At 39.4% G+C, this 19,887-nt stretch overlaps 1 protein-coding gene across 1 annotated transcript; it reads left to right on the top strand.

The window, feature by feature from the left end:
• The first annotated feature begins 10,551 nt into the window (after nucleotides 1-10,551).
• NIPAL1 (NIPA like domain containing 1) lies at nucleotides 10,552-19,264 on the top strand. The gene is given in 7 exon segments (XM_066316778.1): nucleotides 10,552-10,636; nucleotides 10,639-10,692; nucleotides 14,528-14,794; nucleotides 15,874-15,930; nucleotides 16,393-16,483; nucleotides 18,352-18,512; nucleotides 18,651-19,264. Coding segments are annotated over 7 exon segments (1,320 nt in total). The 3' UTR covers nucleotides 19,256-19,264.
• The last annotated feature ends 623 nt before the right edge of the window (nucleotides 19,265-19,887 follow it).

Below are 19,887 nucleotides of genomic sequence, written 5' to 3'. Positions count from 1 at the left end.
CTAAAGGGAACATTGTACACATTTTTAGGGAGGCATTAATTTACGTCTTTCCCCTGATTTTGACATGTACTTTGAAAATATTTAAACAATTGTGTTTGAAACATCTGCCACTGTTTCTTTGAGTTTTGAGCCAAAAGCTTGAAGCACTGTATCAAGATGGATAAACAGATTCATGCACAGATGACATCCTGAAAGCTAGACTAAAAAGTATCCCCTGGTTGTAAGTCCAAAGAATTCTCAGTATATCTGATAACTGAGACTTACACTCTGTTGAGACCAAAGAGTGGGTTTTGTAAATAAGAGGGTAAGACTAATGAATTAGTTTCCTTATTCATATAGCAGGTGGTATATAAACACCTAAACAGAAATGTTAGTGGCTCTTTATGTCTAGCCTGTTCATCTCAAGGAAAAAAAAAACAAAAAAAAAAAAAAAAAAAAAAAAAAAAAAAAAAAAAAAAAAACACCACCTGAAAATGTTTTATAGTTAATACAGTGCATTCTATGGCATAATTTTCTGGCCCTGGTGTAATTAGCTTCTGCTCTCTTTATTTCACCACTTACAGTACTGTCAGTTATATCTTGGCATCAATGAGACTGCAGCTCTTTGAGCATGAATTCTTCCAGTGTGATTTGCTCTTGCCAGGGCCATTCAGAGAGGATTACAGACCAGATATTGATACTGCTATCCACTGCAGTAACAATATTCCTGTATGTGTGAAATCAGAGTGTAGAGATCTGTGTAAGCCACAAACTGACAAATGAGTGTCTGTACCACTGATAAGTGAAGTCAGATGCCGTAGGGATCAGTCTTAAAGCAGTATATTCTGTCCCACCATGAAGGAGAAGCAGGATGATACCGCTGACATTACTGCCAGACTTCCCTTATTTGTCAATAAAACTAAAAATATGCCTATACAGGAAATAGGGGGGAAATCCTAGTTTCTAGCACTCATCAGACATGAATGACACATGGTAAAAAAAAAATACACTATAATAATAATAATACACTGTGCAATATCACAGAATAACAGAATCTTCTGATTTGGAAGGAACCCACAAGGACCACTGAGTCCAACTCTTAAGTGAATGGCCCATCCAGGGATCAAACCCACAGCCTTGGTGTGATTAGCACCATGGTCTGACCAACTGAGATATAACATTCTACAAAACAGAAAGATAAAGATGGAAGATTATGATGTGTTATTCCATGAATAGTCCTAAATATAGTCCAAAATTACTGGTCAGTCTTTAAATGCTTACCAGCAAGGATCAGGTCTAAGATAAATATACATAAAAATAGCCTAAATATTAAAAAAAAAGGGGTAAACTTCAGGTTAGATTCATCAGGAGACGAAAAGCTGTACCAGGGTTTTCACTGACTTACTGCTTGAAAGTGAGAGGATTGAAATTACACCAGGTTCAATTAAGTAGCTTTATATCTGCTTACAGGTGCTCTGAAAGCTCTACTAATGCTGGCACACAAAATTCCATCCTGATTAAACCTATGTCCTCCACAGGGCCACACAAATAATGGTGCAAAATAAAGGTGTTTCCAACTTAGCACCAGATAAATGCAAATGCAGTAATCTCAAGGGAAATAATTTCTCTGACAGAATGGGCTCTAAGCCAGTCAGTTCCTGTTAGTACTCACAGTACCAGCATTTCTACACAGACATATATTTTTCATGTTTACTTTTGCTCTTTGAGTCTTCTTTAGTTTCAAGAACAAAAAAACCAAACCAAACCAAACAAAAAAGTTTGATTTTGTGCTCTCTAGACAAACTGATTTGCACTTGTACTAGAGTTTAAAGATGATGATAACTATGATAAAATAGAACATGTCCAAAATCACACTGATCCAGAGTATGTAGCCTCAAGGCTGGGGGGAAACTGTGTCTTCTACATTCCCATTTTCTGCAAGTTAATTGGATTTTCTGAGCATTTTTTTCAAATAAACAAAATTCTGTGGCTCTGTTGGTGTCTACTGTAAACAGAGGCACTGTGGGATACTCTGTTCTGGGGAAGCAGCCATAGCAGCCATGAATAGGATTTGCTGAGAAAGAGGAGCTGCCATTTGAGGCAGGATTGAACTTTTCATATTACTGAGGCACTTAAAACATTAAATGGCATAGAAACTGAAGTATTAACTACTCTGTAGTCTCAAAATACCAAGTTTGAATGTCATGCTTAGGTAACTGCTGCACCAGGTTATTTTCCTTGTCAGTAAGTCAGGATGTGTAGCACAAAAATATATTCAAATTCCTCTAGCCTAAAAGCAAATTGTGGGGAGTTTGAGTTCCCACAGACACAGAAGTGCTAATGCAGCATGTGCCCAGTGCAAGTTGGACAGACATAGTAATTAAATCTAGTTTGGGGACTGTTTTTACCTTCTTACAGCATTTGCCCATACTGGGCACAGTGGAAAATATCACATTAAACTCAGGGAGTCCAAACTCATCTTAATGCATTTTCAAGCATTTCAAGTTTTTTAAATAAATTCTATCACTATCATGTTCTGTAGTCACACATATTTTTTCTTAAACGAATACATTGGCACAACTTGTTACAGTGCTTTTTAATATTGGGATGCACACTTTCACATTATCATATTTAGGTAGCAAATTCAAAAGGTAATAGATAGATGCTTTCTTTAGACATATTTCAGATTTCTAACACATTATTTTTACTGTATCATCCCAAATAGTCTCCTTTTACTACTTTGGATTTTCAAAAATGTAATTACTATGATAAACAACCAAATTATCAAGCATTATGACCTGAAAACTAATTATATTAATTACTATACATCAAAATCTTTCGGGCTGCAAGAAAATGAAGGCAGTATTATCCTTTTACAGGATTGTGATGAGGGGAAGATCAGCTTCTGTCGCTTCTGCTCTTTTATTTTATGTATTTCTTCCTTTCTTACTGGCCCAGAGCATTCACTTCTCTAATCATTATTTTCATAGAGAAAATGCTTTAGATAAGGATACCCTGGAACAGATTTTGGCATCATATAAAGGGTCTAATTTTTTTCTTCACAAAGAGCAGCAAAAAAACCACATCATTAACATTGAAATCTGCAGCATGCTACAGCATGATTTCTCTTTTCTAATGTGCTACAAGTCCTTAGCAGTTCTGCAATAAGCAGTTTCAACAAGCAGTGTGCATGCTTACCTTGGGGATGTAATCTGCCGCCTCTAATAGAACTTCAGTTCTTTAAATCAGCCACATTTCCTTACATTTCTTCTCATCACCGTGAAAAGATAAATATAATCAACATTTCGTAAATAAATCCCTTACTGATTTCACAAAGAGCCAGCCCACGGTGCCTTTCTCTGAATTATTCCCAAGGAAGGACATCGTTATTAGAGGAGGATTTCCTTGACCTAGTGATGGATTTTGAGATTTAGAGGGAGATGAAAGTAACAGTGGCAGTCAGTATTATCCTTCACCTGAGCAGAAGCTTACTAGTCCTATCTACAAGCACAAGACGTGACAAATACTGAAGTGCACTCTGTTTTGAAATTGGGAAAAAAATTGTAAATAAATATATATTATTGTCATTTCACTTGTTTTCTTAATATTGCAGATGCTTTTTAACTGTAGTAACAGATTTTTTACTGTAACAGATAAAATATCAGCAATGGAAATTTCCTGTTTATTTTAATATGTATACCATATGGTTGAAGAAAAGGAAGTAACATTTTAAACTACTTAAAGTTCTTAAATAACATAACATAACATAACATAACATAACATAACATAACATAACATAACATAACATAACATAACATAACATAACATAACATAACATAACATATTTTGATGCTTAAAAAATCCAGTGAATTGTGGTTATATTTTTAGTGGAAAATGCCTTGATGATGAAGTTTTAAGACATTGATCATCAGCTTCAGTATGGATTATGACTTTGCAAAATGGTGTAAGTAGCTGCCTTCCTCCTCCATTAGAAATGTGCAAGAGTGCATCTGTAGTGGCCAGGGAGTCAAGAAAGGCCCCATGAGGATCCTAGCATATACTTCAAAAGAGAATTTTCATACCTCACCTTTCATATTTCACTGCTGGATACTGTAAAATGAGGAAAATAATGTTCTCTGAAGTTTGAGTGATTGATTCTTCAATCTGGAATCTTGTACATGGCCCATTTCGGTAAACGAAAGAAAAAGGCTCTTAAGCAGCAAAAAGAGATAAATGTTAAAACTTGGATTTATATCTTTGTCATAACTGAGGCATAGCTAAAGTTACTGAGTAACATTTTAACTTTGCTTCACAAAAAGCAGAATCCAGAAAAGCAGTCCAGCCCCTGGGACTCCAGGATTATGACACATTTGTTTCTATAACCAAGGGCAGCAGGTAAAAATACCATTAGCAATCAAATCTTGCAGCTCAGGTGACTGAGTTTATGGAGTTAATCACAAAAAAAAAAAGCTCAGCACAGGTGAGCCTCCTGATGACAGAAACAAATTAGACACATCTGCTGCTATGACTTTCCAACCCTGAAGACATTCCATTTTCCAGAAAACAGAACATGCATTTGAAATTTAAAGAAGAAAAATAATTTTAAATAAGGTAGTAAATGGGCAGCAAAGAAATGCATAATCTCATGGCCAGTGGAAGCCACACACACCAGTTTTGAGTAAGATATGCAACATAACAAATAGATAAAGAAGTGAATAATCTTCTAAATTCTGGCATATGCTTTACTCTTGTCTTTGAAGAGCTGAAATGCATTTCTTAGCCTAAGATCATAGATGTGAAAGCAATCTCAGAAGGCTACTACTTCCAACTAGTGTTGAATCTTTATCAGTTTTACCTCTGTCATTCTCCAGGGTTTTTTCCTGTCTTGCAGTCTGAAAGATGTCAATGTTCAGTGCTGAGCAGTGATTCAGTGATTCTGAATATGTGGTGGCACTGAATGTTTGGGCCAAATGTCTTGTTATGCCAACAAAAGAGCCAATAAACCTTTTTAATCTGGCATAGAAGTGCCAGTTTTCTTATAAAATAATAAGTCCTCCAAAGCAACACTAACTTTTGTTTGTTTGTTTGGTTTTGTGGGGGGTTTTTGTGGTTGTTTTTTGTTTGTTTGTTTTTTGTGGGTTTTTGGTGAGGGTTTTTTTGTTTTTGTTTTGTTTTTTTTTTTTTTTTTTTTTTGTAATTGGTTTACCCTGGAATTTTTCAAAGTTCTCAGACAGGAAGATGAGTCCTACTAGGCCTGGCCAGTTCCTTGTCTGACAGTGGCCAGGATCTCACTAACCTGTGAAGAAGTTTGCAGGACAAATTCTGGATGAGCTTAACACAGTGGTGTCAATTCTGCCCTCCTTTAAAACACAGTTAAATAGCTATCATTGACTTCACTGACAATTATATTAGTTTAATGTCAACATTTTTTTCATGGATATTTTTCTTGTCATTCTATGTTCCAGTGAAGTAACCTTGACTGATGGGAGAATGACTGCACTAATGGATTATTGTTTTAGTAGGCCAGCTATAATCTATTATTGCATCTTGCATTGTCATCATCTCTAATTCTTTTTAATCCTATTAAGGCTACGTGTAGTTTCAGATATCCATACCCAAAACACTAGATACATTACATATATGTATGACTTATAAATAAGTAGGTTTTAATGACACAACATTGCCTTGACATGACACAACAACAGTCAGCTTACTGTGTGGAAGCTCTGTACACAGATGAGTGTTTGCATTGGAACCACAGTTTTGGCAGGCTTATTTTCTGCAAATACTGTTCTATTTCTTCTAGTGCTGATGAAATTTCAGCAATTAATGCCATGTTGGAAGTGCTGTAGCTGAGAAGACGCCAGGGCTTCTAGCTTATTCATGCTCTTGTGTAGAATCCAGTGTCACAAAGCTCAATTGCCCCAGTGAGGCCTGATGACTAGACAACCATCAGTGCCAACACTGTCTCCACCAGTAGGTGGTACTGTATTTTTACTTTAGGGTGCGTGATGAAGAGTGAAATAGAAACAATTTAAGATGTGTGTTGGATTCTTATGTGCAGATGAGGCTGGAATCACAAAGCACTGCAAATGCTCTCAGGCCCAGAACACAGCACCATACAACGTGCTCAAACACTATGCCAAAGCCTTTCACCATCATCCTCCAGGTCCAGACCCAGGTTTTTTGCATGACTACTCTGCACAGGGACTAGCACTTCTGAAATGTCCATACTGTGTCTGGCCACACTTGGCAGTTTTTTCTGTGCCCTGAGATGAACCTGCAGTAAGACTATCCTTGTGCCTTCCAGGTTCAGAGAGTGTCTCTTCCCTGAGGTATCTCTTCAACTCCCAGCCTGAAGAGACTCCTCTGCAAGCAACAGAGAGACTTATCAGAAAACTCTCCAGAAAATACTAGATCTTCATTCAATGGTATAATTGGGATAAAGAATAATTGTAGTGACCCTACAGGAGTTCCAGGAGCTCTGTACAGCCAGTACTTCCATTTAGCAGAATTTTATTTCAAGTTAAAATAACATAGGAAATCTTGGTTGGTTGTCCAGAATAAGGATGCTAAAATGTTTACACATACAAAGGTGATTCAACTGATATTTCTGCTTAAACAGAAACCATCAATATATACCATTGCCACCAATAAGAGTAGTAGAAAATGCACTGTAGATAGAAGAGTAAAATAAAAAATAAATCTAGCCTTGCATGTTATTCACTCTTTGTAGCATAGAAGGAGTTCATGTGGTACTATCTGGGCATTTAAAAGGGAGCATGTATACAGTTATTCTCCATACAGCAAGTACAACAATCTAATAATTTTGAACTTCAGTCTAGAGACCGTTCTTTTTTCTCAGTTGAAATTAATTTCTTCACATATTGCTCCTGCAAGTCTGTGCTAAATCACCATATAATGGGGTAGATGGAGTTCCCATGGTCAGAGCTTCATTCACAAATCTACTTCAGTAATTTTTGTGTGGCTACATGCCAGGACAGGTAATAAATCTGTCTCTAGCTTCTGTATTGAACAGAACTCATGTTTGGACACTGTCATGTAGCAGTGACTACTGGCAGAGTAATGCAGAACAGGGAAGCTGAGCAATGGTAAGAGGATTTAAAAATGTCACAGGTAATTTTCCTAAATAAAAATAAATTTATTTTGTTCATGTCTGCACCTGAACAAGCTGCACAGTGAACACGCTTTCTAATTGTGGTGAAACTTGTTGTCATCATCTACAGTATTTACAATTACATAATGAAATACTGCATAAGGAACTCAATGAATATGCACATAAGAAAAGAAAAAAATCCTCAACTAGATTAAAGAACTTATAACAAAGCCGAGAAGACAGACAAATTATGGTAAGTAAGTCATTAATGGCTAACACAGAAGTAAAGATGGTGTTTATTAAGGCACAAAAATGATGTTTCCGATGGCTGTTTTAGTTATAAATGTGAAAGATTAAAATTGCCTAAATACTCAGTGCTTCCATTTTTATCGAAGATCAACATTAAAGTCAGTGTTTGCTGGCTTTAAGAAATGTTTCATTAAATCTTTCATACATTATATAATTAATGAAGTTATGCAACTACATAAGTAGCAGAATTTCAACATAAATTTTCTCTTGCACTTTCCACAAATTTAATGGGGGAAAAATAGTGCAATGACACAGAAGGGCATAGCAGAGTTTCATAAGACACTTATTCCTCCTTGGGAAAAATGAAAACTGCCACAAAATTGCTTTGACTGTTAGTACATGCATATTTTTACTTCATACACAAAAAGTTGGTCTGTGCTTATCTGAATGTGGCACAGCTCCAGGGAATTAAATGGGTCTGTGCATTAGCTCATGATCCAGGCATTGCTCTAAATCAGTCATAAGTGTCAGTTTGAATGATAAACTGGCATCTTTTTCCTTTTTATGTCAGTTCATAACATTGTATATCAATACTTATTTTCTTTCTCATTTGACTTTTAAAGAAAAATATATCAATATTGATAAATTACTTTTATGTAGTTTTTTTTCTTCCTGACATTGTCTCACAGTTCTTCAAAACAAGTTGAGTGTGAAAAGTACTAATCATCAGTGAAGTATTCACACATGAAGTATGCCTACTCTCTTCTGTAATAATATTATAGATTACAAGTTTTTTGCATCTGTCCAAAGATTTGGATGGTTAATCACAAGATTTTTGTGACTTCATATTTTTTCTCAGAAGAAAAAGGGCTTCATAGTGTTTTTTCCTGTTTATTACAATATAAAAATTTGAAACACGTAAGGATTTTCAGCCAAGAAATAATAAGAATATAGCATAATTTAAGTTGGAAAATACTCTTAAGATCATTAAGTACAAGTTAACCCAACTCTATTTTGTTCACCATTAAACCATACCCATCAACAACACATCTATACATCTTTTAAATACCTCCGGGGAGGGTGAGTCCACCATTTCCCTGGGTGGCCTGTTCCAATGCTTGACAGCCCTTTGGGGGAAGAAGAACCTCCCCTGGCACAACTTGAATTGAAACTTGAAAGCAACTCTTCTTGCTGCTTTTGACTTGGGAGAAGATATCAACCCTCTCCTAACTATAACCTCCTTTCAGGCAGTTGTAGAGAGGTGTAAGGTTTATCCAGAGCCTCCTTTTCTCCAGGCTAAACACTCCCAGCTCCCTCAGCCACTCTTCACAGGACTTGTGCCCAGACCCTTCACCAGCTCCCTTGCCCTTCTCTGGACTTGCTCCAGCACCTCAATGTCCTTCTTGTAGTGATGGGCCCAGAACTGGACACAGGATTCACAGTGTGGTCTCATCAGTGCCAACTCCAGGGGGACAAAATTCTGCTGGTCACACTATTCCTGATACAGGGCAGGATGGCACTGCTTTTCTTAGCCACCTGGGCACACTGCTGGTTCGTGTTCAGCCAGCTGTCAACAAATGTGTAAATCAGAATAAATATTTTATTCATTAATTAAACAGACTTTGATGTCCGTGGTCTGTGTAAGAACTGGGCTGGTACAGAGGCCCATCTACAGAAGTGTTAGCTGTACTGTTTCTCAGTATTCTTGCTCTGGGTACTGCCACCACAGTGAAGCCATAAGCAGATCAGCGAGAGCTGTGCCAGAGGAAGAGGTTGTCTGTGGCAGCTCACTCCTCTCCCACCTTCTCTGTTGCTTCAGCAGGAATTTGTGGATATTACCACTTCCCTTCTCAGCAGATCCACCGAGTCCCTTGCAAGCTCAAAAAATAGACACATTTTTGCAGAAACGGGGATGTGAACACAGACAGTTGACAGATCTGAGAGAACATGGAACAAAAATAGGAATTTGAAGCAGACTGCACACATGCATTTGCCCATATATGTGGTTTTATCCTATGGGCATTCTTATATTGTGCAAGAAGAGCACAGTTTGCTTCCAGACTTTCACGCTTTCACTGTGACTTAAATTTTTGATTTAACTATTTCAAATATCATTTAAAAATATTGTTCTGGTTTTTAGCAGTAACCTGCTTTAGAAATATTGAAGCAGAGAAGTCAAACTTTTTATCATGCAGCCTGCACTGGATCCAGGCCACCTTCCAGAGAAGTTGTCAGTAGTGTAGACATAGTAAAGTGGAATGGTAAATAAAATCACAAAAGACTTATGTGATATTCCTTTTCTCCTAACACAACAGAGTGCTGGTTATGCTAAAAAACAAATACAGAAACAAAAAATGAGACAAAGACATTGAAACTGATCTCTTGGTTTAACCACAGGACGGCAAAGTCAAGGATGTGTAAGGCAAGGAAAACCAAGTTATTTTGCTGATAATGTCATTGTATTTCAGCAGTATGTCCCAGTGGTAAAACTTTTCACAACCAATGATGATTAGTTTCAGTACTTTGCTGCAAAGCCTGGTTACAGCTCTAATCTCAATCCTGTATGTCCCCGTGGTACTCTGTGGAGGTGTGTTAAATTTGCAATTTTGCCTCCAATTAGAGAAACCCTTGTGCATGCTGAAGGTCTGCAGACTGTCCCAGGAAGTTTGCTGGGCAACATGGAATGTTTTACTAAGCCTTACATTTTGTAAATGTATTTCACTTAATCATGTCAAAACCAAGACCTTAGACTTCCACCTTGAAACCATTGATTGGGCAATAATTATTTCTTATAACAACTTGGAGCCTGTTAAGCCACAGGGAGTCATCTCAGGGTATGCATCACCAGGCACTGCCCTTGCTACACGACGCTGGCATTGTTTGGGCGGAGGATCCCTCTGTTTGTGGACAGATCCATTGGCCAAAGGGAGAGCTGGCAGCTTGTCAGTGGTTGGACACCAAGACTGCTCACCTCTTCTCCCAGCTGCGAAGGGGAAGAAAATTAAATCTATAGAAACTCCCAGGAAAGGAAAATGCTACCAAGGTACTTCAGGAGAGAGCGTTCTTCTTTGGGTTCAGTGTTCAGGTGTGGCCACAGCACTCCTCAGATCTGGGCCTTGGTAACGATCTAGAAAGCCCGTTCGGAGCAACTCCTGGAGCCCTGCGTGCCCTTTGCCCCCCCGGACGGCTCCAGAGGGGTGGCGGGGATGCCACCTCCGTCTGCCCCGGAGAGCGGGCGCGCCCAGGTGCGCCGGGCGGTGCCCGGGCGGGCGGAGGCGGCGGAGCCCCGCAGCCACGGGGGCGCGGAGAGGCGCTGCCCGGCCGCCGGTCCTGCAGCGTGGATCAGGGTCTGCGGGGGCCGGGGAGGGCGCGGGGTGTGCGCGGAGCGTCCGCGGGTCTGCGCGGAGCGTTCGCGGGGCCCGGGACTCGGAGGGTTCGCGGGGCCCGGGACTCGGAGGGTTCGTGGGGTCTGTGCGGAGTGTTCGCGGTGTCCGGGACTCGGAGGGTTCGCGGTGTCCGGGACACGGAGGGTCCGCGGGGTGTGCACGGAGTGTTCGCGGGGCCCGGGACTCGGAGGGTTCGCGGTGTCCGGGACACGGAGGGTTCGCCGTGCGCTGCTGTCGCCGCCCTTTGCCCGCGCCGTGCCCGAGCCCCACACGTTGGGTTTTCCTCCGCCCTGGCGGTACCCGGTTGTATTCCGAGGAGTGGCTCCTGCGCCTCTCCCCCGGCCGCCTGGGGTTAACATCTTCTCAGCTTTGTTTTGTGCTTTTTTGGTGAGTCTCCACTCCAGGTGTGCCGGGGAAGAATTCCTTGCTGCTTCTCGGGACGCCCGCTTTTGGCTCCGGGAGCCTTGGCAAAGGTGGGTTTGGTATTTATTTCCTGGGTGACCGACAAAGCAGTTTCATGTTTCTGCTGGGGGTGAGCTGAGTCTGAGCTCAATAGGAATGGTCAAATTTGGTCAAATGGTCAAATGATTTGTCTAATCAAAGCAATTAGTTTTCGAGATGACTTAGGAGCAGTATCTTCAGTGGCAGGTTAAGAACCAAGTTGGCTGTCGCTAACCAGGGCAAGTCCACAGAATGACAGCAAGTGACACGAGCAGTGTGTAGTACCGGCGTGGCTGATCTGCCCAATTCAGATAGAGCTTGTTTAGGTGTTGAAGGAAAAAAAAAAAAAAAAAAAAAAAAAAAAAAAAAAAAAAAAGAAGAAGAAGAGGAAAAAAAAAAGTTTGTAAGTTACACCAGCAGCTGCCTGAGCTCAGACTGGTTTCCTGTTGCTGCCAGCCTTGAGTCAGAGCTGGAGAGATTACTTCTGCAAGGAGCGGTTCTGCTGACAGGTTCATGTTTGTTGACGTTTGGAAGTAGGAGGTGAAACTAGCTTAGCTACAGAAACTGTGTGAGGAGCAAGCCAGGCAGCCTCACTTTGTCACCTTCCTCAGCCTTTCCAACAGCCTCACACTGTTGGCAATTCCCGGATCAGCCTCCTTTTCCCATCTCTCAGGTGGTTCTTTGATCAATGCAGTGACATGCCACTTTTCATGCAAGTGGAACAAATGACTTTATTTTTATTTTTTTTTTAACTCTGAAAAGCTGCTCAGCGCAATAAACAGAGATCATAAGCATTCAAAAGTACTCTTCTCATTGACGGATCCAATGTTTCTTTGTGAATGTGGGCAAAGATTGTAATTCAGAAAGGAGAGAAACAACCTGTGGCAGTCACTGGATGACTTAGTACAAATGGTGCGATTAAATTTTCCCTATTTGATGTCGTAATGTATGCTGAGGAATGAAAAATATTAGAACACATAGAAAAAGTAGCAGTGGTGTCATGTGAAACAAAATAAGCCTGCCCTTCATCTCCAGCTAAATGAAAGTACGCCAGTCACAAAAAAGGGGGAAGAAAATAGTGGGATTTTTTTCACTGTAGAAACCCAACGCACTGATAAAAAGCTGCCTTTTATCAGGAGTGTTTATCTTCTTTTTTTTTTTTTTAATTAAAGGCAAGGAATGTTGCTGCGTCTCACACTATCCTGGTTTAGCATCAGTGATAGGTGTTGGGAGGGATTTCATTCATCTCTCCATTTTTATTTTTTTTTCACAGAATCATAGAATAGTTTGGATTGGAAGGGACCTATGAAGGTTATTTAGACCAATCCCCATGCCATGAGCAAGGGCATTTTTGTATTGCCCTGATACATGTTTACTAAGAGAAAATATATATATGCTTAAAGGACTTTTCTGTAATTTTGTTTTGTGGCTTATTCTTCACTTATTATGTCAAATATATGCAAATTTTTCTTTTTCTGAGACTATGCTAATAGTTCAGGATTTTAAAATGCTTTCTGGTGCAAATGCTAATTACCTAACTGTAATTTCTAGTAATGATAAGAGTGTGGAATAATATCTATCCTACATACTGTGCAATAGCAACTGCCTGTTGATCTAAGTTCTCTAAGATTTTAATCTTCAGCTGTGGAATATGAACATTCCCATCTTGTGGGAACATTTTTATTAAGTCTGACTTAGCAAAACAAAACAACTCCTGTTATATGGAAACACTCTTGGCAAACAAGGAAATGTGTTTGCACAGCCTGCAAATCAAATTATAACTTCCTGTAGTATGTTTGTTGTACAGTATGGAATGAGAAAACAGGGAGCAGGGACTCACTCTAGTTCCTTTCTTGTAAAGGGTGCTGTCTTCCAGAGTTAATACCAGCAATGCCAACTGCTAATACAATGTTTTTAAGACCTTATGTATTTTAACTATTCCTTGTTAAACTGTATTAAATGAATTATCCAAGTCTGCCTCTTGTTAATCGTTCAGTGAAGTACTTTTGATATAACATTATTGTTTCCAGAGCTTACATGTGAACACAGAGGCACATCCTTTCCTGCCAACTCCCCAAATGGTGTTTTTTTCAGTTGGAGGTGGGGAAAGGGAAAGAAAAAAAAAAAAAAAGGGAAAAAAAGGGAGGGTATAACTGATGCTGGCACTCATCAGGATGACACGTTTATTTGTTATTTTAATTACAGGGAAAACATGGAAAACAAAACCATTTGTTGCATCCCATGCTTTATATGTATCACAGCGGACCAAGCATTTGCACTTCTGCAGACTGTTTCATATTTTAACATGTCTTCACAATAAGCCTTCTTTTCAAAAGAAGTTATTCTTTAAAGTGTGCCAGTCTAGATTCTGTAATCCACACTGGTTGCCTGCTGCACTCTACTGTGACAAACTGAGACATCAGCCTAGACTGCCTGACCCCTGCTTCCCCATCCAAAACCCAACTCCTTTTGTTCTTGGAAATGCAGTAGCTCTTCTTCTGTTTAAAACAAATCTAGGCTGATAACAAAGATGTCATTCCCACAGACTGTCATCATAGTGACACTGATAAGTGACACTTGGCTGGCTGAGAGTGTGAAGCTTTGCTTTCTGCTCAGCATCACCCAGCTCTCCAGCAGTGTTGCAGGGACAGTGAGGGAACCGTCCCCTGTGGTCTGTGATCTGCCTCCACCCAGGGCTTATTGAGGTCAAATTAAATTTGCTGTGAGGTGTAATGAGGCCTTCACCTGAAAATTTTGTGACTGGTTAAATAAGACTTGGCTCACACAGTATTCACTGGACAGTTTTAATAAAATGTCTTAGTGGCCATATGCAAGTGAGAGTTTGCTCCCTGTTTGATTTTCCTTCCTTTTTTTCCACTTGTTTTTCTAATCTCAGCTACCAATGTAAAAACAGAGGCCTTGAATAGCAGCAGGCTTACTTTAACAGGCAAAGTCCCAAATCATGACTTCAGCTATATGTTTGGGGTCTCTGCACAACAAAAAAAGAGCCCCTTCATCTTGAGGTTTCAGGTTAGCTTTTAAGATTTTGAGTTGAATTTTAAACTGAAGCTAATTTTTTTTTTTTTTTTGCATTCCTTGGTGTTTCCCTCATTGCTTTTCTGAGCTAGTGAAGTACAAAATATGTATGTAAAATAATGTACTCACCTGTGAGCTACAGAGGTGGGTAATGACCCAGGGCAGCGTTGTGTACTTTGTGTGGGTTTTGTGTGTTTTTTGCACAGTCAGAAATTACAGGTGCTCTGCAAAGACATGAAAAGGAGTGAGCAGGGTGAGGACAGGGCTCTTCCAGAGCTGGGTCTGTGTCATGAACCGTTTGTCCTTTTTCTGCTCCCAGGTGCTGTGCTCTCTTTCACTTGCTGTGACTCCTGCCAAGCATGGTGCCAGATCATCAACGTGTCTGAATCACACTCCTCTTTCCTCACCTCTATGGAGGGGACTGGCAATGAAACAAACTGGAGCATTTCCATGCCTTCAGGAAGCAAATACCACCTCTACATTGGCTTGGCTTTGGCTATAAGTTCCAGTATCTTTATTGGTTCCAGTTTCATACTGAAGAAGAAAGGACTTTTGAAACTGGCAGACAGAGGAGTCACCCGAGCTGGTAAGTGACGGTGCCAGCATTGCTCCTGCTGGGGACACAAATACATCTGATAACTTGGCAAAAGCGAGGTGCAAGTCACAGATCACATATTTAAAACTATTTTAATGGTGGTCAGAAATCCTGACTTGGTGAGGGATGGAGGCATGGTGTATCATTTCTCTGTGTGTGATTACAGATTTCAGAACTCACTAGACTATGGGAGATGCAGGGGGTATTATATCTAGTGAGCTGGTGCTATTTCCTCACTGAGAGCAGTTAGTTACCAAATAAAATTCTCCATTGTCTTACCCTTCAAAATTCCTTTCTCCCTCTTTTTCTGATCTTTTTCTCCCTCATTTGAGGTGGAAAGTCTTAAGCTGGTAACTAGGTTTAGCTTTTTTGTTTTGCTCTGCTTTTTTAAAGTAAGTGCAATAAGTTGTAGAAATGACATTTATTACACAAGTTTCTACAGTTAGCACAACTATGTCTTCATCAAAATCAACAGATGAAGAGCTAGAAAAAGAACAATTGCACTAATCTCATAATTTCCTTTGCATGGATTTAAATACATAGCATTAGCGGTGGTATTTTTTGTGTGTGTGTGTGTGTGTTTATTGCAATATATTATTCCAGAGAATTTAGTCATTTGAAAAAATAGATACTGAATATTCCATATACTTATGTTTTATGTAAAAAAAAAAAAAAAATATCACGTACTCAAGGGCATTTTTCTTTCTAATTTCTTCCAACCAAAAGTAAAAGGACAGTCAAACTGCAGTTGACTGTATGAATATATTGGATCTGACCTGGAAGAGCATTGGAAACATTTCTTTAGATCACCAACAATCTTCATAAAAATTTTACTTTTGCTTGAAACTTCCCCTCTGTGTATATTTAACAAATAGCATTTTGTAGAAGTCCAAGTCACAACGCAGTAGAGTGGTTAATAAAATATCAGTCAAAATCAAATATTCTTCTTGTTGCATCCAGGTTACATGCTCTTTTGTTACTTTGTAGTTGCAAATGTGAAGCTGTACTTTTTGTTTCTTACAATAATGTGTTCTGTTTTGTCTAAGATAAGGTTATTTTTTCTCTTTCAGGACAAGGTGGATATTCTTATTTGAAGGAATGGCTTTGGTGGGCTGGACTATTATCAAGTAAGTCATCACTTTCCTCTCAGCCTATATGTAAATCTGCAAAAAGCAGGTTGTTTTAAAGAGATTTATTGCCTGATTTTTTATTCCCTCCACTTAAAAAAATGTCCTTGCAATTACATTCATGACAAGCTGTTCTGATATGCCATCTTTCAAATACTGCAAATACTTTCAAATTTGGTCTTCAGCACTCTTTTCAGAATAACCATCTTTTCTTTAATATCTAGTCAAATGCAGTGGAATTACATTGGTCCAGCTTCTAGGAGTACTTAAGAGAAAAGTATTTAACTTCCTTCAGCATTTATTTTTCCTAGAAGAGGTTGTGCTGCTAATTTTGAAATGAAAATGTGCATAAAAAAAGGTTTTGGCTTGTATTTACTATCATAGCTGTCATACAAAATATTTACTGTAGTGTGCCTTTTAATATCCTTCTCCAAGCTGATGCAAATGTTCTTTCTTCTGCAGTGGGATTAGGAGAAGCTGTAAACTTTGCTGCCTATGCCTTTGCACCTGCAACCTTGGTTACCCCCTTGGGTGCACTGAGTGTTCTCATAAGGTCAGTACCAGTGGGGAGCAAGCCTTGGCAAATGAACCACTCACTGCATGAGGGAAAAAAGACTGTCTTTGGCTGAAAGTAGAGATTTTTAATAAGAAGCTCAAAAGGAATTTATGGACAATTTTTTTGTTTGGTGGAAAGATATTTTTCCTGTTTTAGAACTGAGTTCTCTGAGTAGATAGAATCAAAAGTCTTGTTGCAAAGGCCACTGAATGCCTTCTCAGTAGCTTTTCACCTAGATTACTAAGTCATTCTTATCAGCATATACCAGGTATACTGCTGATAGAAGGTAGTTTATCTCTTCCTAGAGAGCTGGAGGTTTTTTAAAAAGTGTTATCTTGTTCTTTGGTTGTGACAAAACTTTAAATAAAAATACAGTATTCCTTCACAAAATGTTTTCAAGACCATTTGTATTTATAGGAGCATAATTTCCTATTAAGGCACAGTTAATAAACCTCCTGGTTTTGTTTTGTCTTTTTGAAATCCTTCTGGAAATAAGGCAAAGAAAATTTTAGCTTTCTTCTGTATCCACAATTAAAATTTATGGTTCTTTTGAAACATAAATATCCTTCAGAGACTTACTGTTTCCTATGTATGAAGAAAAAAATCATTTCCAAGTTCTTAAGCACATACAGTAATGAGGCTGTTATAGCAGCTGAAAAGACATGGACTATGCATACAAAAATTGTATAGGAAATCTTTTCTAGCAAAATGAGATTATTGTATTTGAAATGTAAAACACTGTTTTTTAAGAACTGAGTATACTACATGAAACACTGTGTTTAAAACAACATGCACCACATATTAAAAACAAAAGAACAAAAAAGCCAAAAAAAAAAAAAAACCAAACCAAAAAAACCAAAAAAAACCCCAAAAAAACAAACAAAAACCCAAACAAACAAACAAACAACAACAACAACAACAAAAAAACAAAACACAACCACCTAAGATACTTGCAATAATCTACCTGCTAAAGCTGCAGCAGTTCTGTCATAGCAAAACTAATGTAACTGAGTCCCTGCAGCGGTGCTGGGGTCAGTGTATTGGTAGATGCAGATTAACTGGCTGCTGTGCAAAACAGCTTGAGTTTTACTGCCCTTTTCTTTGATGTGGATAGCAGTTGTTCGAATTTTCATGAGACAGAGAGGTGGTTAGAACTTCATGTCAGTGAACTCATTACCCTTGTGTGAAAAAAAAAGTCTGTATTCTGATCAGTGGGTTGAATAACTATTTGTGGGTTTGTTCACACACCATTAAGCCTGTGTCTGTGCCCAAGGCTGTGCTCTAACAGGCTAATCATGCCCTTTGAGTGGTGTCATTTAGGCCATGTTATTGTCCTTAGGTTAAATAATCAACCCCGTGGAGATCCTGGTTGATCTCTTCAGGAGGAGACATGCCTTTCTCTGTGTTTTGGAGCGACTCCTGGCAAGCCAGGCAGAACGTGTGCCTGAGTGGGAGAGCCTGGGGAGGGATGAGGAACAGTTTCCAAAACTCACGTGCATTGGTTGTAACGGCAAATGAAATGCTTTGAATTTTTGGAAGGAAGAAACAGCTCTTGTGTTTAATCTGCAAGTGAGAGTGCATACCCTGACCCAGGCAATCAGGAGTGAGAAACTCCTTAGGAATTTGGTCCCTCTTACAACCCGGAGGGAAGCAGTGAGGGTTGCTAAACTCCCCAGAACCTGAGCTTACCTTCTTGGTCCTGACCAACTTTCTTGGAAAAACTTACAATTTGATTGTTTCAGGCTGGTTTACCATATATCCAAATTCAAAAGAGGTTTTGGATTAGTGTTATGCTACACAGAGAGATTTTGAACGTCTTTCATGGCCGGTGGAGTTGAACCTTTTATTTCTATTTTGCTGAACAGTGCTGTATTATCGTCCTATTTTTTAAATGAGAAGCTGAATATTCATGGAAAGCTGGGCTGTGTACTGAGCATTTTGGGGTCAACAGTCATGGTTATTCATGCCCCAGTGGAGGAGGAGGTCACCTCACTAGATGAGATGGAAAGAAAGCTGCAAGATCCAGGTCTGTATGCAACATCAGTGAACACATGGTACAGCTCATAGAGAAGTGTCCAGGACACTGAACAACTCTGAGCATGTTTGTGGACAATCTGGTATTTTATCTCACGTGCATTACTCTTCCTTTTCCTCTTTTTTACAGCGTTTGTTACATTTGCTATTCTCCTAACAGTGGTTGCCCTTGTCCTGATTGTTTTTGTGGCTCCAAAGAGAGGTCAGACAAACGTACTGATCTACGTTTTAATTTGCTCACTCATCGGTGCCTTCTCTGTCTCGTCTGTGAAAGGCCTGGGCATTGCCATTAAACAAATGCTGGAGGGGAAGCCAGCCTACGGCCATCCGTTGGTTTACATTTTGGTGGGCATCTTGGTGCTCTCAGTCAGCACCCAGATCAACTATCTCAACAAAGCACTGGACGTGTTCAACACATCCCTAGTGACGCCCATTTATTACGTGTGCTTCACTACGGCAGTGGTGACGTGCTCCATCATCTTGTTCAAGGAGTGGAACAGTATGGAAGTGGGGGATATCATTGGAACCCTGAGTGGATTCTGCAGCATCATCATTGGCATCTTCCTGCTGCACGCTTTCAAAAACACTAACATCACCTGGAGTCAGCTGATGTCCTCTGTTGCCAAAGAGCCGTCGCTGCCGCGCCGGGAGTTTGAAACCAGTCATACTCTGCTGGAGAGCATGGAAGACCCAGCCTTGGTGTTTGAGGAGGACAACGTTATATTCAGTCGATGAAACACTCAAGCAGTGTTTCATCATCCAAGTATCATGAATGGCAAGCTCAGCCCAACCCATGTCTGCTGGAATGCTCTAATTTCTACAGTCCTCTAGAAATTTGTCTGTGAGGCCTGTTGAGTGTGGGCCGCTCCTCCTTATGTCAGCTGTTGGCTGTAATGAGTGAAAATGTTCAGTAATTAGCATCACAGAGAACCTGGTGGTGATTATATGTTAGGCAATGAAAAAAACAAGGTCTGTTTTTTTTACGCAGCATGTCACCTTGGGAAATTTTAGCCAAAAAGGTCTTGGGAAATTTTAGCAAAAAATGGTCTTTGTAAGCCACATTTTAAAAATGCAGATTTCTTTTAATGATAAAAGACGATCCTTGCTGAAGTGGCAGGTACTCTGCTATTATCTTGGTGATGGCCTTAATACTTTTGGCTTTCTTTATATTTTTATAATTTATTGCCAAGCAAGCTTGTAAATAGTCTACATGAAGGATATTCATTGGGGACATAATATGAAGAAAACAGTGTTTAACCCTTTTAGTTTTTAATATCAAATTTTATGCAAGATTTTTTTTCACTTTTGATGACCTGCCAATGAACATTGATTAGATGTCACAAAAAAATTTTAGCGAATACAATTCT

This window comes from Sylvia atricapilla, chromosome 4, assembly GCF_009819655.1.
Source record: "Sylvia atricapilla isolate bSylAtr1 chromosome 4, bSylAtr1.pri, whole genome shotgun sequence".
Taxonomy (NCBI): domain Eukaryota; kingdom Metazoa; phylum Chordata; class Aves; order Passeriformes; family Sylviidae; genus Sylvia; species Sylvia atricapilla.
This window is presented reverse-complemented; position numbering and strand designations above follow the sequence as displayed.